Source organism: Diuraphis noxia, unplaced genomic scaffold, assembly GCF_037042655.1.
Source record: "Diuraphis noxia isolate RWA-SAM2 unplaced genomic scaffold, SU_Dnox_SAM2 contig0001, whole genome shotgun sequence".
Classification (NCBI taxonomy): domain Eukaryota; kingdom Metazoa; phylum Arthropoda; class Insecta; order Hemiptera; family Aphididae; genus Diuraphis; species Diuraphis noxia.
Window position 1 is genome coordinate 80,953,008 of NW_028301711.1, and position 22,195 is coordinate 80,975,202.

General features: G+C 27.7%; 1 protein-coding gene and 1 pseudogene across 1 annotated transcript; one reads left to right on the forward strand and one right to left on the reverse strand.

Annotated features, from left to right (window-relative positions):
* LOC149061989 (uncharacterized) overlaps window positions 1–22,195 on the reverse strand; it is a 354,191-nt pseudogene that overhangs the window by 152,580 nt on the left and 179,416 nt on the right.
* LOC149062000 (uncharacterized) lies at window positions 5,025–6,486 on the forward strand. The gene is made up of 5 exons (XM_089216882.1): window positions 5,025–5,190; window positions 5,307–5,438; window positions 5,500–5,711; window positions 5,788–5,971; window positions 6,141–6,486. The coding sequence occupies exons 1-5, from the start codon at window positions 5,063–5,065 to the stop codon at window positions 6,262–6,264; spliced, it is 780 nt and encodes a 259-aa protein (XP_089073008.1). The 5' UTR covers window positions 5,025–5,062; the 3' UTR covers window positions 6,265–6,486.

Below are 22,195 nucleotides of genomic sequence, written 5' to 3' on the forward strand. Positions count from 1 at the left end.
TGGGTTACATGAAAATTTGTTAAGACCTTATCCAAGAAAAAATTTAGATATAAGAAAAAGAGTTTTTAATTTTAGACTCACTCGGGCAAGACGCTATGTTGAGTGTACTTTTGGAATTTTAGCAAACAAGTGGAGAGTTTTTCATACACCAATTTTAGTCGAGCCAGATTTTGCTACGTTAATTGTAAAAACAGCATGTGTGCTACATAATTTTGTTCGTCGTCGGGATGGAGTAGAATATGATGATATGTTTCACTGCACGCTAGAGTCTATCGACTCAACTCTTCGAGGATCAACCAATAATGCTCGAGATGTCCGAGATTACTTCGCTAATTATTTCGACAGCCCTGGAGGAAAACTCGATTGGCAGTACAATGCAATATAAATTATAAATAAAATTATTTTTATTTATTTATTTAAATTTATAATAAATATCTAGAATTTTCATTTTATTTTACATATACCTAGCTGCCTACTGTATTTTATTTTTTAATATGCCTTCAGTATAGAACCCTAAAGCACTGGTCTTCAACCAGTAAGCTTTAAAATTGGGTCGCGATGTCTTCTTTTTAAAATTAAATTAAAATTTATAAAAGGTAAAATAATAATAATATAACATTATAATCATAATGAATACCAAGTATGTATAATATTTTATATTACACTGATATCATCCTACGTAGTAAGATATTGAGATAATAATTTACGAATAAACTGTGTAAATAAAAAAAATAATAAAATAAAAATAAATTAATTTAATTAGATAATTTAATAGACATTTTTATAAAAAGCTTGCGTGGGTTGCGAAAAATATAGGCCTAAAAGAGTGGGTCGTTATATTTTGTCATATATTTCTGTTTCACCTTGTATATCATTTTAGGACCTACACATACATTTTCTTATACTTTATACTTGATAGCTAATATTATTATTTAATATATAATGCTATTTTAATTAGCAGTTTAATTTTATATTGTCGATGAGTTTCTGCATAGATACAATATGTAGATATACATATATATATATATATGTCATTGTAGAAACTATAAATATATTTGCTTATAGCTTATAAATAATATTTTAATTAAAATCTTCTAGGTTTTTAGTTAAATTCTATTTATTATAGACGATAATGTCCATTATATAATATTATGTTAGTAGGTATTAAATTAATAATAATAAAATCACTTCAGTTCCTTATTTATACATTCCGGGAAAAATTGAAATAACAGATGTATTTTCAGATCAAACAAAACCAAATATACCATTAAGTTCATAATGTAATCATAAATAGCCAGAAAAAAAATTTATACAATCAAACAACCCTAGAAAAAGTTATGAGACATTTAAGTTAATAACTAATTTGTCGACTACGTGTCGACACCGGCTACCAGGGCAATGTTTCATATTTATTTTTTTATTTTTTATTTTTTATTTCTATGTCGACTACGTATCGACGCTGGCGTTGAACGTGTTAAATTTCAGTAATTGTTGTTTTAATTAACCATCATTAAATTTAATCAAAATAAGCATATAGAATTTAAAGTTTTGTAAAAATAATGTGAAAACTGTGGTGTAAACATTATTTATAAAGTTTTAAATGTTTAGGTAACTCACCAAAGTCATCTTTTTCAGTTTTGCTCAGTATATCCCATTTACCATTCAAAGCAACAGCCACATCTTGCCAGTCTTGAAGCTTTTTATCCCTATCTTTGTACTCTTCACTTGAAATGTCCCAAATAGAATATATATAGATATATAGAATATATAGAATATAAGTAATTTATCTTAAACCGGGATCCCACGACTCGTGGATTTGACGAATATCCACGAATACTCAAATAATCGGCAAGTTATACGAATAGCCAAGTAGACCATTCCCACAACTCGTACATTTAACGAATATCCACGAATACTAGAATAATAAGATATAATATTATAATAATATAATAAGATCTATTTTGGTAATTAAATTCTCTTTGACTCGTGTCACATTTACCGACAATCCGCGGGAAGGTGGCGAATGACGAATAACGAATACCGAATACCGAATATTCGTACAAGTACTCCATTCCCACTACTTGGCGAGTATCCACAAATACCGAATATTCGTCAAATACACGAGTCGTGGGACCGCACCGTTTAATGCTGTGTTATAATTGTGTAGTATATTTTATGTGTGTAGTTTTTAAAATGGAAAATACATTTATTAATCGTTTAAATAATATTTTAGATTTTAAAAAACCTAACAGTACGTATTTAAGTAAAATTAAATATGATGAACTTATATTACATTTGAAAGAATTAAAATCAAAAAAAAACGAAAATTCCAAATGATTATAAATTGATTAAGAAGTATGATACAATGAAAGTCTGTAATGTGGAAAGACTTGTTGTCCCAATAAATGAAGGTAACCAAATTAAATATTACGTACATAACGAAGAACTTTTTAATATTCTCCATTTTGTTTACTAATCAAATTTCTTAAAACATATTAAATAAAATTATTATATAATGTTCATTATAATATATATTCATCAAAATAATTGTTCACTTGTCACCTGTAATACTGGCCGTTGTATACAATGCCTGGTTTATGTGAATAATTATCTACTTGGCTTGAATAACTTGGACATTGTAAACTTTGTCCGGTCAGTGTTTACAATGACCATTTATCCACCTGGACCGTAACATATATATATATTTGTTTTATAGAGTATAAACGCATCAAATCATAGTAATGAGACATATTATGATTAACACGACGATAACAGGTAATATTTTTGAAATGGGAACATAATTATATTATAATAACTGAACGATTATTCAACATTTGAATTTGAATTTCTAAGATACAAATAGAATATTTTATGAATTCCTATCACAAAGTAATTTTCAAATTTTCGTGAAGACTTGTCAAAATTCTTGAATTAGACTGTAATACAAAAATATACTGTAGATTTACGCTCAACATTCTTTTAATTTCCACTAAATAACTTATGGGTAATGGTCGGATGTTTATGATATTGCATATTTTTTTGTTTTTATCCAATTTAATGCTAACTTTGATACAAATTTAATTCATGTTCTACTGAATCAAATAATACTATTGTTATTGTGCATATTTTTGCATAATATAATGGTTTTGATATTTTGGATTTTTTAAAATAAAAATTCATATTTCAGTATATTTTTTGAATAAACAATTTAAATTAACGAACTAACAGTTATTTCCACAATTTATATATTATATACTACAATCTACCACACATTGACGTAAAATATAAATGTTTATTGATCAAATTAAAAAATCTATAGTAGCACAGTGTAACACTACTAATTTAATAAATAATAATGTGAATTAAAGTAAGTAAAACGCTGTGTAAATTAAATTTAAAAATTTATTTTAAATTGTATTAGAAAAAATAATGTGTAGAAAATACTAATAGGTAATAAAAATAATATTTATGCGCTATTAATTAAAAAACATTTTTTGTGCATATTTTGTTGTTTTTATTGGCTAAAAATGCATATTTTATAATTTTTAGCGCATAAATATCCGAGCCCTACTTATGAGGCATTTTCAAGTCTTTGGTCGAGCAAAAAATATTAGGTTCTAAACGTAGTGATGAATGTATTGATACAAATAAAATAATGATGTGTATTTTTTTTGTGTGTGTCTGTCATCATGTTTTGGGGCACTAAAAGTGCTTCAATTTTAAAAACCCAGGGTGGTTTTTGGTAGCAAAGTGAATCTAGTTGGTGCTCAAAAGTAAAAATCGGGAACTCTCTCTGCTGTTCAGAGGTACGGTAGAGGCGGAGTGGGCCTCGGTCATAGAATGTAATGTGGATGTGAATTTACAGACACGTAAAAATTGAAAATTTAGACTCTCGTACAAATTTTTAATTGACTTACGCTCGATTTTTTTTATAATCATTGTAAGCAAAACTTATGGACAGCCTTGTATTAAATTTTGGACTGCTAAATATTTTGCAAATAGTCTTGGTTTTTGACGAATTTTGTTTACAAATATTTAAAAAAAATGTATGGACAACCTTGTACCATATTTACAAACCTTAGGTATAAATATCTACAATTTTAGCAAATCATATAAATATACTTTTCTAATTTTTTTTCACTAGGTTCATTTGTGGCGGTAGACGTATTGTTAATATAAATCATTTATTTGATTCGATTAAAAAAATCAACCATCCACTTTTTGGCTGCTCGTTTAAAGATCTTACTTTAATAAATGAAAAAAAAAAATGGTTTTTATTACGAATTTATTTTTAAGTGTACGATGTGCAACAAATTAGAAGTCATAACAACTGAATGTAATAATTCTTCGTCGGTGTGTATAAATACAGTTGTAAATACTGGACAAGGATTTTCCCAATTGGACACTTTTACAGCAGTTTTAAATATGCCAAATATGTCCAATCCAAGTCATCAACAATATCACAATGACGTAAAAAGCACTCAGAAGATTTGGCTTTTGATGTGATGATTGATGCTGGCAAAGAAGAAGCTGCGTTAGCTGTAATGGAAAATAATGTCAATGAAAAGGAATTCCATTGATTACAGTGATAGCTGATGGCGCATGGTAAAAGAGATCTTATAAAAGTGGGTATAATGCGTTGTCTGGTGTAGTGAGTATTCTGTCAGATTTTCTAAAAAAATTATTTAGGTCATCTATAATTATTTATTTTGTTTTTACTAGACACTTGTTACGTTGATGTTTAATTTATTATTTAGGCATCTATCATTGGGTATAAGACCAAAAAAGTTCTTTTTATGTGTGTACGTAATAAACACTGTTCAGTTTGCCAAAAAAATGAAAATAGTGAAAAAGAATCACCACCTCATCAGTGTTTTAAAAATTGGAATGAGACTTCTACTGCCATGGAATCCGATATAATTGTCGAGGGATTCTGTCAAAGTGTGACTATGCATAATTTAATATATGATAAATTAATTGGAGATGGAGATTCAAGTGTAATGAAGAAGTTAACACTTTCTAAACCTTACGCTGATTACGAAAAAAAAAAAAAATAGAATGTATGAACCATATTTTAAGAAACTATTGTAATAGAATTGTAGACATGTCAGCTCGTCGTAAAAGTTCTTCTGGAACTGTAGTCCCAGGGTTTTTAAGGAAAACATTAAAAGATAGAAGGCTTAAATTAAGGTATATTAAGAATATATATAATTATAAATAAGTAATAATAAAAAAAAAAATTGTATATTATTTTATATTATATTTAATTTTGAGAAAATTAATATGTTAGGTATTTAATATTTTAGATGCGCGGTTACAAAGGCATTATTGCATAGAAAAGAAATGCCTTTGTTGCATAATGAAAAAGTGATTCTTGTAAAAAATGATATTTTAAATAGTTCGTTTCATGTATTTGGTAGCCACTCTGAATGCTCAAGGTAAATTATTTTATAACCAACATTATCACTTGTGATTACTACTGTTGTTATTTTTATTTAGTTATTTTTGCACTGGTCCAAAAGACAACGAAATTGATTTAGTTCCTCAAATGGAATCTTGTGGCTTATGGGCAGATATATCAGTAGCCAAAAATATTGTTGCCCATCATGCTCAAAGCTTAATTTACAATGTTAATAATAATGCTGTAGAAGGGTTTAATAGCGTAGTAGCGAAATTTGTTGGTGGAAAAAGGGTGAATTTTTCTTTACGAGGTAAAAGTTTAAATTTCGAGTAAAAGATATTTATACATATCTAAATAATATCACATGAAATTAATTTGTATTTTAGGATCATACAGTGTAAGATGTAATGCTGCAGTTTCATCATTTAATTTTGGTCCAAAATATTTAAATAGTTTTCATAAAAAAGTTACAAATGTAAGTCCTGGAATATACACTAAAAAATGTATAAGCAAGATTGATAAAAATCAGCATAGCAGAGTTGGTCGACGTTTAAATTTTGATAAATCCAGGTATAAATTATTTAATTTAACCAACTATATAGGTACCTAATAATATAGAGTGTAATGATATATATAATACCCTATAATACATAACATAACACACTATAATTAACAGTAGGTACGCCAGTTCGTCTAAAATACAATTTTAAAAATCTATTTTTATGTTATTTAATAATAGAAAATTTGAGAAAAAACAAAAATGTATTGCTGGACCAGATGAAGATTATGGAGCTGTAGACATTGGAATAGGTATAATATTGACATGTCACCCGAAGAATACGACGCCAAAAAAATTGCTTTAAAAAAAAAATTTATTTATCCGTTGATGAAATAATAAAAATAGAAAGAAATACCGTTGGACAACAAGAGAATGATGATTGGAAAAAATTTAGAAAACAACGACTTACGGCATCTAATGTTGGAAAAGTTTGTAAATTAAGACCCATCACTTCGCGAGCGAATACTGTACAATATATTTTATACGATATTTTCCAAGGGAGTTCTTCAACTAGGTTTGTGGTGTATTTATATTTTATTTATATTGCAATAGTAATTGTTTAGGTATATAATTATTTTTATAAAATGTTTTACTAAGGTATGGTATTGAAAACGAATCAATAGCCCGAAATGCATTCCAAAAACCATAAAGGAGAAAATCGAACCAGCGGGATTGTTTATTCATAAGAATAAACCATATCTCGCAGCAAGTCCTGACGGGTTAATAGGTAAAGACTGTTTCTTGGAGATAAAGTGTGTGTCCACCGAGCATAAAAGAATATACTCCAGAAGAGGCAGTACATGAAAAAAAAAATAAAGTACATGATATGCGATGGTGAAAAAATTACTTTAAAAAAAACTGATAATTATTATTATCAAGTTCAAGCACAACTCAACATTACGGAAAAGGACTACTGTTATTTTGTTTTATGGACTCCTAAAGGTAATAGTATATGACAATTATTGTTATAGTAGAATCTAAAATATTATAATTTATACGTTCTATTTTAAACGTATTTATTTTAGGTTTTATAGTAGACAAGATATCCAAAGATGTCAACTTTTTGACATCAAAAATTGAATCATTTGTTACAACATTTTACATGGAATCGTTACTGCCTGAAATCATTGACCCAAGATTTGATAGAGGACTACCAATAAGATCCAGTATACCGACAAAGAAGCTCTAACTAATATAATAATATTTATGTAGCAATATAATATAATTCAAACAATTGTTTTTTTTTAAAGAAGGTAGAAGGTACTTTCTGTTAGTACATTATTCTTTATGAAAGTCTTGTATTTACCTATCTGTTTTGTCAATACAATGCGCGCTGTGGCGGTAATAAAATTATTGTTGAACTGTTTACTGATAAAACGAAATAATTACGCGTTCGGGGAACTTGTGCACACTAATGATCAGTTACTACACACACATTCACACAGCAATTCCCAATGAATATAACATATTGCCTATACTCGACCCCTTAAGAACGGGCCACTTTCAACCGCCTTAACGATTTATGATATCTTCATCGTGGTTCCGCATCCGCGAGTCGCGAAAACACTCCGTACGTTAGTATTCGAATATAAAGCTCCATAGAAATGTCTATAATTAGTAAATACTAAATAATATTATTGTAAATTTAGACATAATAAACAAGTCAGTGATGGAAACATTGATGGACAGTACTGCTATAGCAGTAATTTTTAAATTTGATGTACGTATATCACTACTGCTGTTGCAGTAGTTCAATATTCGTTTATTAAAACTCACTACTGCTATAGCAGTACTATTTTCAATGGTTTTACGGTAGAGAATTTCCCACTGCCCCACTACAACTCAACGGACCATTGGGCACTGTATTTTACAACCACTTATTTCTATTTTTAGTATTTGCTGTTTATGATAATAATATTATCGGTAATATTATTGACAATTATTTACGACAGCTGTTTATTTTAACGAATAACAATAAGATATTGAATTCACTATTTATAATTTATATAAACTATCGATTGTTTCGTCATAATATTTAGTTTTGGTTATCCAGTTGCAGTTGTGTGTCGACTATCGAGTGATTAGTGCTGTAAAATGTAAATGAATATATTACCTATATAAAAGCCTAAAAGCGTATAATTATTTGAATTGTCACGAAGAAGAACACTTTTATAATAATTTATAATCAATTTTATGTATTTGTTATACTTGTACTGATCTAGTTTGATCATATTTAATAAGCTTACCGAGTTGTGTTATTTTATTATTATGTACCAATATACTTTTTTAGTTTTTTAGACAAAAAAATAAACAGAAGTTTTTGATTTAAACTGTACATTTTTGTTTTATAAATATAAATATTAAATAATTTATTTGATGGTACTGCTATAGCAGTAGTGATATACGTACTTGATAGTTACTATGTAGGTGGACAGTACTGCTATAACAGTAGTCAAATTACTACTGCTATAGCAGTAGTATGTAATTGCGTTTCAAAAGTTACAAAAAAAAAAAACCACAACAATTCAATGTGTTAAATATCGTTCTCGTTGTGTCTGAAGTCCAGGCAGTCGACGTATTACGTAACCATCACTACTCCCCACTCGGTAATCACTTTGACAAAATCTAAGAATCTGTTTTCAGAAATATTTTCCGATAAGGCGATAATATTTCACTACGAAATCATGGTATAAATATAATAGATACGATTAAAATAAATAAATAAATAATAGTTTAGATAAATATGTACGTACACGTTCTAAAAATGTTAAAAATATGCGTATAATTAAGAAAAACTCATTAAAAAGCTAATAAACTGACAAAAAATTACTAAAAAGCAAAAACAAAATCGCATAATTGAACTCTGTGATGAATGAATTGAGTTTTTGATTAGCTGTCCTGGAGTACTATGAAAGAAAATCCAATGCTACAAAATCCTAGCCCTAGTTATTATTTGATGCAATACAATTTTAAATTAAAGAAACTTTAATAATAAATATTTATTTGATATACAAGAAAAATCACTTTGAATAAACCAAAACAATTTAAAATAAATAATTTATTAATGGAATATAAGATTTATATATATGTATATTAGTATTCGTTTAGTATATGACCTACTTTATAGAACAGGGGTCACCAATTAATATTTTCCGCGGGCCACACTAAGAATTCGGAAAATTCTCGCGGGCCATAAAATTTCAAAGTACATAATATCAATAATGCAATTGAATAATGTAACAAATGCATCGGTGATACGAGATTTGGTCCAATCCTAAATGCTTAATTTTTGTGGATAAGCAATGTTTATGACGTGAACCACTGGCAGTTGAAGAGACCATTATAATAATGTTTATGTCATATTATGTGTTTTACATTCAGTATCCAAAGGAATTGGCTGGTGTTTTGCAGTTTCTCCAAAGGTAGGACAATTTCTATACTAAAGATTATTTAATTTTTTTTATGTTTTTTTACAGTTCTATGTTTAATATAAATTAAATAAATATGTCTTTTGCATACAAATCGACTGCCAATATTTTAAGGTTTTAATCACGCGATACCGGATTAACGACAGAACACGTACCTACTGAAAATATTGTCGATAATGTCAGAATGACAAAATATCTATAATGGGTAAAAACTATAAAAAAAATAGTAAATATATTATAATATAATATAATAATAAAGATAATCAAGCATAAATTGTCCATTCCTATAATATAGAGATAGACAATCGTCTTGGTAGGTCAGTAGGTCACACACTAAACGAATACTTATATATTCATAACGATTCCATGTTGATAGGTTAACATATATTGTCGAAGAATATGTAGGCGTCCGAGGTTATTGTTAGCTTAAGTTGGGGGTAATTGAACAAATGGTTCAAATTCAAATCCACGAGAACATTAGACATTTTATAGATAATAAGACGTAACTACGTAAGTATAACTTCTTCATATATAATGCCATAAATTATGGCCCATAATGGTAAAACAATAGATCAATAATGATATTTAGGGTTTTCTGTTTTCAAAAGAAATATTCAATGTTTAATTATTTAATTACGACTTACAGTTGTTTCCATTTTGATAACTATAAATTGAAATAATAAATAGTAAATTGCTTGATTTAGTAGCTACTAAGATAAGTATAATGTACATTTTAATCTCAGCTAAAATGGATAAAAACTTGTTTTTAATGAATAATGCACGTTAAGATAAACCTTCTGACATGATTTTTAAAAATATTTATTAATCAATCATACGATTATTTGCTCTAGTATGATATATTTAAATAGGTATTTACAGGTGGAGTACCTATATCTATATTTTGAAAAAGCGGGTAAATCGTAGATGTCACTCTGCTGTACAGTAGGTTACTGTAATAGATGGAATTAAATTTGATTCCAATGGTATTATATCATTGATACGAAAAACAATTCTGAGCGGAGACGGTTTATCTGTCTAGGATGAATTAAAGATTATTAAAAATTTTCAAATCTTACATTTAAAAAGAAAATTGTTTATGAATTTCTAGCCTAAAATAATTTGCGATTTTTCGGGATTTTTACGTATTTTGTCAAAGTTCAAACTTTGAATGCTTGTTAAAAAAATCGTGAATATTTATTTTTAATATTTTTCAAATGCTATTGTATACAATGTGCTAAGAGCCTTGTATTAAATTTTCAAGCTTTTCTACCCAACAAATAAATTGTTATCAATATTTATAGAAAAAAAAAAAACTAAAAAGTCGAAAAATTAAAATGTCAATTAACACCTCAAAACTAATCAAAATATTTTGAAAATCTTATCAAATATAGAAACTGTCTATATAGACATTCAGTAAAAATGTTAAGTATTTGCGGTAATTTTTTTTAGATTTACACCAAAATAAAAATATCGCTAAATAAGAAATCTAGTGAAAATCCAATGTTGTAAAAATTTAAGTTTTAAACGCTCATAAAAATGTAATTTTAATTTCTGGTGGACATTTTTATTATGATAAAAATTGAAAAAATTGTAAGTAATCTTGTATTAAATTTTCAAATCTTAGATTTAAAAAGAACATTTTTTATGAATTTCTAGATCAAAATAATTTGCGAATTTTTGTGAGTTTTACGCATTTTGTTAAAATTCAAACTTTGAATACTTATAAAAAAAAAGGTGACTGGATATTGACTGATATTGGAATTTATATTTTACATTTGACCCCTCAAGTACCAACTAGATTCACTTTCTGATTGAACGAAGTACTGAAGTCGAAAATCGAAGCACTTTTACTGTCCCAAAATGTGATGACAGACACAAAAAAAAAAAATACAAATCATGGTAAAATCAATACATTCATCGCTCCACTTAGAATCTAAAATTGAGATATCCAGTCAATATGTATCAAAAAAAAAAACTTATAGCTACATCCATTTTATCAACAACAAAATACTACACAACTTCACTAAAAATAGCTGGTCAGTCAACTTGTTAATTCCTGACTTAAGAGTAATAATTTAATAGAATGCAACAATTTACTCAACAAATATTTGCATGTATAGTTTTTTTTGTCGGTTTGTGTTAATAAAGTTATAGAATTAATGCAATGCAGTTATATTTTACAAGGTTATTCATAAAAAAGCCACCATTTTGAGAACTTATGAATGCCTTACCATTATTTTCTACTAATTTTTTTTAAACATTGTTCGCATTAAATAGTGCGAAAAACATATCAAAATAGTTTATACTAATACTAATTAGAACACAAATTAACTTATTTTGAACCTCTGGCATGAACCAAAATTCTGTAAGTTTAAAAGGACAGTCGTAATCATTTATTGAGGACATAGTACCTATATAACTTGTGGTTAATAAAAGTACCTATTACGAGTTACCAACCTTTATTGATATATCTCTTTAAAGACATACAGTTATATTTTACAAAGTTTTTAACCAATTTGAGAATATGAGTAATTTACATAATTTTCAAATTATTTGTTTAAATATTAGTCTCATTTAATAAATACAGTGAAATAGTAAATCCATAATTTATTATTCAATTGAATTCACTTTAAACCTTTAGTACAAACAATGTCCTCTGAATTGAAAATTATACTTTTGTTAGACTTGTATTAAATTCAGTCTTAATGCCTTTTATAAAATCTACATTTCTTTAGATATAAACGAGGTAGATATGTAAAAGAATAGTCTTTCGAAAATAATGAATTTGCTTTTAAATTAAGTTAACCATACCATCTTGATAGTTGAATAATTTTAATATAGTAAAATTTCCTAAATTACAACAATAATTTTTTGTTATATTAGTAAATATCGATCCTTAAATATAAAAATTGTATACATTTCAAATATTTTTATATTTATTTAAATCAAATTAAATGCTTAAGCCCTAAATCCTGAAACTGAAAATTCTTCTAAATGCGTTACAAAATTGAAACAAAAATGAAAAAATAAAACCTAACCTTTATTCACCACTCAGAATATATTACTATAATTATTCATTGATGACATTTTACAAAATAAATTCAAAATTCAAATGTAAATAGCTTCTTTAATTATTGATCCATAATTATGAATGATACGCCAAAATGCATTAAAAAATAAATCCTATATGAATCATATTTCAAAAGTGTAGGTTGTCATTTGAATTTTAAAAGTTACGCCTAAAATCTCCCTTTTTTGAATAATAAAAATAATATTAAATTATTAAATTATTTAAAGAGGTTTTTACATAGGTTATATTTTCAAAATTTAAGTATATCATACTCAAATCTGCTGTCACATGAAATTTGAAACACCTTGTATATAAAGATAAATAGATCAAATGATCTCCCTACTACCCACCAGTGATACGATCAAAACCAAGGTTGTTCCAATGAACAATATTACCTACAGAGACAAAAAATGTTTGTAGGTTATCATTATTAATTAGAATATAATTTATGTAACTAAATAGTTTTTAAGAGTATTCAAGGTTTTTTTAAAAAAAATGTTGATTATATTTAGATAATAATATTGGTCTTGTTAGTTAAATAAAATGTTATTATATGAAAATTATTGTTATGTATATAGATTTCTTGGCCAGTTATCTTTATTAAACAAGAAAAAATAACTAGCAAATTCTTTAAAATCCGATTTACAATTATAATAATTAGTTTTATTTTTTAATAGTTTAATATATTTTAGGATTAAAATAAATAACATGACAATACATATTTAATTTACGGTGGTTCAAAAATCAAAAATTTAGATTTTTTAACCACCACATTTATTTTGTTAATAGATAATGAATAATGATTCTGTAAAAATTTGTACTTGAAACTTAACCCCTTCACGTGCCGCATAAAGGTGAAAAATATGGTTTTATAACCTATTATATATGTATAAGGATTTCTGTCTGTCATTTATGCATTCCTAAACAGTAGGGTCAATTGCGACGAAATTTGGTACAGAGATTAATTAGACCTACGGGTAGAAGTTAATAAGTTAAAAAGTTAAAAAGTGATAGGCCCAACCCCGGGAGGTGCTCAAACAGACATTTTAAGATTTACGATGTACATTTTTGTTAATTAGTTATAAGTCTAAAATATCATTTAATTGAATATTTGAATTGCTAAACTTTCATCGATAAAACGAATAAGTGATATAATGATAAACTAAATTGAATATCATTATAAGATTATTATAGTTTTACTTATTATATTTTAACCGTCATCTATCGATATGTATAAAAATATACAACTAGCATAATCACAGGAAACGATTTTAACACAAAGTTTGAGTCATATAAAAGGTATAAATAAAATACATAATATGTTTTTTTCCATAAATTATCTGAACAATTATAAATTAACAATAAACAGTGATTAAGAATAGGTGCGTTGGAAAAAATTAAATCACAAAACTATTTATTCGCATCAGTGAAATAATGTGTACCAAAGTCCAAAGCAAAAGTAATCGTTGATTTTAAAAATAAAACCTTGTCACTACTCAATGGTAACACTTATCTCAAGTAAACATTGAAGTTTTTTAGGATATGTTTCAATGAGTAGGTACATCTTAAGTATAATTCCACGTTTTTATTCTCGATCTGTACACAATATAATTACGTGTGTACTGTAGTCATATTATTTCAAACAGATGTGGTTTATCCATAAATACCTGGCGCTGAACAATAGCTTTCTCAGCGGGATTTGTTTTCATCACAATGCCGGCGGGGTGGATTGAAAAACAACCCCATATTTATTTTCATTCATTTTTCTCGTCCGATTCGGTCTCTTTCATTCGTTTACGCTTTAGTTATTATTATTTTCAAGTCAAATACACGAACGTACGTGCGGACTGTACGCCGATGACGAACGGCTGTCATCGAAAAAAAAACTTTAATTTTTTTGTTTACCCCCTAGACAATTCAATAGTCATCCTACGCCCCAATGACTTTTTCATTAGTACGAACTTCAAAACAACAATAATGCCGAACTACTATTAAAACTGACGGGCCAGTGATTTCAAAAATATTGGTGGACGACCTCACACTTATTATTGTTATTTTTTTTCTTATTTGTTGGTTTATTAAATGTATACATTGAGGGTTAATTATGTATTTTAATATTGCGCATAAAAAAAATATTTACAAAATTTTTCGTAAGTATAATTTTACAAGAAAAATATCAATATATGAAATATGCGAAATATTAAAAAAAAGATGATTTTCATTGATCTGAAAAATTATAATGAAATAAAAATTAAACAATAGGTGTCCATTTAAAATCTTACTATTTTTGGCACCATCCATGTCTTTCTACAAATTAAATAATTATTAGAATTACCATAAAAAAATATTTTAACTTTTTTATTTACATCGGCCGCTACATCAAACTTGGCCATCATCCCAGTAAGGTGGTCCATGGTTATAGCTTCAAGAGGAGACATTTCCTCCCCCCTCGCTTTCCACCATCATCACCACTTCTTTAGGAAGTTTCTTTAACTTAACTTGTTTTCATTGGTACACTTTATACACACTCAATAAATAAAGAGTTACTTTTAATACAATTTTAGTATCAATATAACTATTATTGATAATACATAATATTGCATGGAAAAAAAATAGTTACTTCACCTATTCATTTTAGCCACTAAATTAACGTTAACATAGCGACCGCTATTGAATATTTTGTAAGTGCCATTTATTGAAAATTGTTAGATAAACCTTAACCTTGTAGTTAAGTTAAATTTATATGAGTCGTTTAGTTGTTTACATTATTGATATAGCTATTAGTAATAGCCTATTACTATAATATTAATATTCAGTACTAAATACTTATTGTTATAGTTACACGAACTTCTTATATAGTTGTTTGGTAACTGGTTTTTAACTTTTTGTATAGTTACTACAAACAAATCAATTATAACCCCAGCGACTACTGTTATTTATATTAGATTCAGATTTTTGATTATTGATATATTATTATATATATATATATATTATTATTGATTTCACCATGATGTGTGTGTGTTTTTTTTGTGTGTCTATCACCACGTTTTACATATTTCCCACTTTTTACTGTGTCTTACGTTCTCCGTCTCTCGTTGGTCACATAATAGGCACAATTTAAACTTTTGACTTAGGGAGGGGGCTGAATATATTAATGGCAAGCAGACCAGTGGGGGGCTTCGCCCCCCCCCACCCACCACGATTGATATTATCTTATATTATAATATTACTTCGTAATACAAATACATTTTTTTTCTTCATTATTACCGTTGACCTACTTCAAATTTAAAATAAGAGTGTGACTTATAATAACATAATTTCAACAACATTTATTAATTTATTTTAATATCCCTATATATCAATCTACTATGAACAAACGACAAATTATAATTGTAACCTTTTAATGGTTTTAATATACTCAATCAGTATGTCCTCAGCTTTAAGCTGATATTTCTCTCTCAATGATTATTATTGCCAAACTGGAAAATCGCTCCTGGTCCATCGATGTGCTATTGGTCGTAACTAGTTATTTACCCTTTTAAGACTAAATTTAATACTCTTACCATATTTGATGATATTGTATTTATATATTATAAAATCATTTTTTACATTATGATTCTCAACGTATATAATTTATAATTCTGCATTAGCAGTGTCGTAACTAGCTTTATGTGCGCACTTGGCCACCAATGTTATAAATTAATAATGAATAAAAAAGTCGTAACGGTACTGGTCTAGTTGACCCCCGCCACGCAAGTTTAGTTGACGCCCGCCACTTACATTTTGTATTTTCGATAACTAATAATTTATATAAAAATGTACGATTAATAATACATTATACATTTATTAAAAATTATACATTTATGATTATACATAACAATTCAAGCGATCAAAATAAAAATATAAAAATTATGCAAGTGGCCAAAATTCTGCTATATCCTTCAAGATTTCTTTAAATGGATCCCGACCGTTTAATTTACTCCGCCACATAAATTGTGATTTGTGACAAATAAAAATCTAGGAAGTTTCTCTTAGTCCCTCTACGTTTCTTGTTGCCCCATTTAGAACTTCCCCACATCCTCTCAACATTCTGTGTATGAGCTCCACTTATAGGATCCACAAAATTATATTTGTGGTTTACTGTTTAATGTGTATAATGGTCGATCCAACTCGTATACGTTCGCAAATTATTGGCAATAATGTATTTTCCGACCGATCGGGTACACATGCGACGAAACACTCATTAGTCTCACGACATATGCCACCAAATACCCATTTTCTTTTTGTTCAGTTGACAACAACTGAATAACTGAGGTAGGTACTTCATAATATTATATACGGCACCCGCTGTTATACCTATCTTATATAATTCATTTTATCACACGGATTTTACCAAATATAATTCTTAAAATATCTAATTAGAGAATTTCACACAAATACCTAACGTATATGATTTTGTACCTTTTTTATCTGCACTCTGCAGTATATCAGTATATTATACATTAGTGGCGGGCGTCAACTAAACTTGAGTGGCGGGGGAATTGCCTTCCTGGCGGGGGTCAACTAGACCAGTATCGTTGTAACTTTAAATCAAACCTGGATGCGAGATTAAACACTTTTTTTAAATAACGAAATGATCTGGGATAGTTTTTGTTGCGACCAATATATCGCCCATGTACGCTATTATCTCTTCTCTATCTATTAGAGATCGGCAAAAATCTGATGATTAAACCTCGAAAAAACTTTAGGCGCGTTCGCCAATCTAAACGGCATTTTAAGGTATTTAAACTGTCCTAACGGCGTTACAAACAAGGTTAACGGGATGGACTTCTCACTCATTCGAACATAATGGAACCCATTTTTTAAATCTATATGAGAGAAATATTTTTTTATTTTTTAGTTTATCAATTTGGTCGTCAATCAAAGGTGTAGGAAAATTGTCCTTGACAATAATTTTATTCAACTCGCGATACTCTACACATAACCTCATATCACCGGTTTTTTTCGTACAAGTACAATCGGGCTGCTGTACAGGTTTCTACTTGGTCTGATTACACTCTCTTTCAACAAATCGTCGATTATAATTTTTTATTTCTCTCGATCACTAAACGATACGAGTCGTGCTCTGTAGGAAATAGATTGATCATGTTTAAGTACTAATTTCATTTCCAAATTCGGGTCAGTACTATCCTGTATACACCGTTCGCCTAAAACATACTCATTTTTATCCAATTCTAAGAGTTCATTTACATACTCAAATTCTACTCCTGGATTAATATTCAATTTTTCTTTCACACTCTCAATCTCAAGTTCGTAATCCACACACAAAATTTGATATAAACCGTCAGTCATATTAGTCAGATTAGTGTCATTGATTAAATTAAGCCTCACAACACCACTTTGGAAACACAAATTTACACCTGGTTTAATAAGAAAATCCCTCCCTAAAATGGCATTCACGACAATAGTGTTATCGGGTACAACATAAAAACATAATTTAAATGTATTATCACTAATAGTAATTGATGAAATGGTACTAGGTCATAATATCTTCGAAATCATTTTTAACTTTTTCCAAAATTTCCCTGACTTGAATTTTGGCACCATTTGGTGCATGTGAATGAATAATTGCTTCCTTTAGTTAGGTTTATTTGTTTTTAGATTAAGAGACAGAAGTTTCCCACGCGTGAAGAAAGTTCTAGACCTTCCGAAGACCTCTGTGGAAGGGTGTCTAGTGAAGATTTTACATAGTGACAATGATGTTTCTACGAGTTCAAGCTCAAGATCTGAGACCTCTTGGAAGTATCCAAGACTTGTTGTTGATGATGATGATGATGATGAGGCATCAACAATAATAAGAAGAAAGGCCGAAAGAGCTGCTTATGGTATAATATCATCTGATGATGATGACGAAGAAGAAAATTTATGAAGTTTTTCATATACATTTTTTATAATTATTATTTATTTGAATTAAATTTTTTCCCTAGTTAAATAAGTTTTTAGAGAATTTGGAAGTCACCACGGATTCACCTTCACCTGCTAGGTAATAATTTGACAACATGATTTCCATATTATATATATGTACTTTTTTGATATTATTATTTATACTTTTATGCATTTCAGCTGCTCGGAAAATGTAGAGGATGTTGGGAGTGCCAATATGTTGCTTACAAAAAACCTGACAAGGTAGATGAAAGTGAAGTATGAAGTTTTTCATATACTTTTTTTTAATAATTATTTGATTTAAATATTTTTCCCTAGATAAATAAGTCTAATGAGAATATGCAAGATACCAGGGATTCACCTTCTGGGTAATAATTTAAATATTTAATTTGAAAACATGATTTCCATATTATATATATATATACTTTTTTGATTATTATTATTTATACTCTTATGTATTTCAGCTGCTCGGAAATTGTAGAGGACCTTGGGAGTACCAATATGTTGCTTGTACAAAGAAGAGACGATGGAGATGAAAGTGAAGAAGTATGAAGTTTTTCACATACTTTTTTTCATAATTATTTAATGACAATTTTTTCCCTAGATCGTGGTTCCCAAAAAAAGACGGAAGAAAAATGTAGAGGTAAAAAAATATATTTTTAACAATTTCATACGTTTCTAATCTTAACCTTTTTATACGATTGTAATCCTACACTTCATTAATTTGATTCTTTTCAATTCTTTATGTGCTCCAATCCTAAATTCAATTTGTGTCTAAAAATGATCCTAAGAATTTTATCTATGAAATATTCTTATTATTGTTATTTTATAAAAAGATTACCAAAACATACAATCTCCGAAAGAAATAATGGAACCGAAAAAATTAAATTGTAAGTGTAAGCATTATGATTTATAATATTATGTACCAAGTTTTCAAGTAATATAAATACAGATCTGTTTTAGGAAATGGAACCAAAAATCAATGAATTGACAAAATCAGTGTTTACTATTCTATGCAAGTCAATTACAGAGATATTAGTTAATGAGGTGTGCAATAAATATTATACTTAATGTTACGTCCGTGAAGTTGGCCCCCCTACTTTGCCCAATCCGCTCCGAACCTGTGCCAACATTTTGCAACTTATTCGCAACTATTTGCAACACAATTTCGGAAATTTGCAACTCCATACTTTAACAACTGAATATTTTTGCGACAAGGACTGGCTAGTAAACATTTCCAAAAATAAACACAATTTTTTCAATACCTATTATGTAGTTAAATTTATTATTATAGAAGTTCCTATTGACTTAACTAAGATTTTAATAAGAGTTTTATTTTGAACCATTAATTAATGTTTAATTAAAAACACAGAACATTTATGATAGGTAAGACAACCCATAATAATAATTATTAGTTTTGATATTTTTGAGGAATGAACAATATTTTGTTGGTGTTTTATCATTGAATCTTACTGATAATTGTTATTTATTTACAACATAAATGTTTTAATTGTAATACATAAATAAAAATATACACATTTGTATTTTATTTATATATATTTATTTTATTATATAGGTTATATATTTCAAAAATAATAAAATTATTAAAAACGTTTACGTTCTAGAAAAATAATAAATAGTAAAAATATTTTGCGAATTCAGAATTTGCGAGTCCACTTTCAGAATCTGCGAGTATGTTCTTATGGCTTTTAACTGTTTTTTAAATTATATTACGTTAATATATTATATTATTATTAATTTGTTTAGTTTTTTAACGTTATTTCAAATTTTAAATTGGTTACTTCATTTCAATGTCGCTTTAAAATTTCCAAATGGTTGTTGTATTTTTAACCTTTTTTCGCGTTTATCAACGTTTTTTATTTTTAAAATTCTTAACTTTAAAGTTTTATCATTTTTACCTTTTTTAAAACTTTTTTATCCTGTGTTTTAGGACCAGTTTTTTTATGTTATGTTATATTCAAAATTGCTTATTTTATTTTGCGTTTATTAACATTATTTTTTGATTTCTAGGTTTTACCTTTTTTTTACGATTAAAATTTTATTTGTGAATTGAGCTAATACCTTAATACTAGTAGTGAAATATTAGTAGTGAGTGGATCGGGCAAAGTAGAGGGGCTAGCCTCTCGACACAAAAATGTTTGTAGCTGTTAAAGTATTAAATTAATTAAAATTAATTGTTGTTTTTTTTTTTTTTTAGTACTTACTTAATCTGTTATTACTTATTACTGTTTTTACCTTTGTTTAATTTTTGTTTTATTTTTATTTGTATATAATCGCCGTATTGTTTGGCGTTTACCTAATTATTGTTATAATATTCATATTCATTACTACAAATTGTGTTGTACAATTGGGCTCATAGTCCATTCATACATTTAAATAAATAAATTATTGTTATTATTATATTTCTTAAGTACCTATTTTATTCTTTTCATTAGAAGTTATTGTGACAAAAAAAAAAAAAATCGTGCCTATGCAGTTTTAATATTTTTCAAATACCATTACAACAATGATATGTAAATTATATTAATTCAACCAACCAGCTACCATATAAACCTACCTCAATAAAAATATTAATATTAAGTCAGTTTGTAAGGGTTCGGATTGTATATGACACATTGTCAAGTATATACACAGGTTATATTAATCATTAATATTTGTATTGAAAATATCCGATTTTTTCATGCAAATAAAAAGAAATGTTTTTTTGTTGACATTCAAAACGACGAAAGCGATGCTAAATTTTCTTGTGCATTGTAATCTGGCAGAAAAAATAATAATATCAAAGTGTTAAAATGAAATAAAATGATAATTTAATATACTTTACAATAAATATATTTAATCATTAGACAACAACTCAAAAACAGTTCAAAGCATTCAGTACTATGAAACTACTAGTATTTAATCCGGGCTTGGAAAGAATAGTAAACATTGAATTTATATGTTTGGTCACCTCCACGCACAGTTGTTCCCTCTATTTCTGATAAATTGTTTTAGTTATGTAAAAGTAGTCATTATTTACAAAGCAGGTAGTTCAAATTAGTAATTACTAAGAAAAAATATTTTTTATGGAGATCTATAGCAGCCAGTATTAATTAGTTTCAATATAAGTTGATTGTGGAGGTGATAAGGATTTGTGATAAGACCAAGATATATTTATTGTTATCGCCTTATGTTCATGTTCAACCTTAGATCATATACTATGGATGGAGCCACGGCGTATTATTTCCATACAAAAAGTTGTTGCCGATATCATCAACGAGTCTCTTGATTAGGTGCTTAATCTGCGCATGCGCAAGGTTAAACGAGATTACGCGATGCTTATCATCTGAATTATTAGGGCCGTTCTTACAATGTCCGGTTAAGTGTCGGTTAAGACTAACCGGTAGAATTCTATCGGTTAACTCATGATAAATTCTTCCGGTTAGTGTTATCAGGCACTAACCGAGCATTGTAAGAATGGCCCTTAATGATATTAATTTAAGATAAATGATAATATAAAATATTATAATTTATTAATTTATAATTTATATTTTAATATATAATTTATATTTTATAGCATTTTACTGCTTTTTATAGTTATGATTTATAATTATACTAATTATAACTTATAACGGCCTACCGCTTATATGTTACAATAGTAGATACCTTATTAAATTATTCAACCTTAAATAAATAATTCCCCTTTGTAGTTTTGACGTTATGGCTAACTATAATGTTTGTGTGTTTTGTTTAAAATCTGTAAAATTGAATCCTGGATTAACTTTGCATGTGTA

What these genes read in the sequence shown, in the direction of transcription:
- LOC149062000 (XM_089216882.1), top strand. Translation starts at nt 5,063, where the DNA reads ATGAACCATATTTTAAGAAACTATTGTAATAGAATTGTAGACATGTCA. An exon ending in AGCCACTCTGAATGCTCAAG is followed by an intron (nt 5,439 to 5,499) that starts GTAAATTATTTT and finishes ATTTTTATTTAG; the next exon opens with TTATTTTTGCACTGGTCCAA. An exon ending in GGTGAATTTTTCTTTACGAG is followed by an intron (nt 5,712 to 5,787) that starts GTAAAAGTTTAA and finishes TTTGTATTTTAG; the next exon opens with GATCATACAGTGTAAGATGT.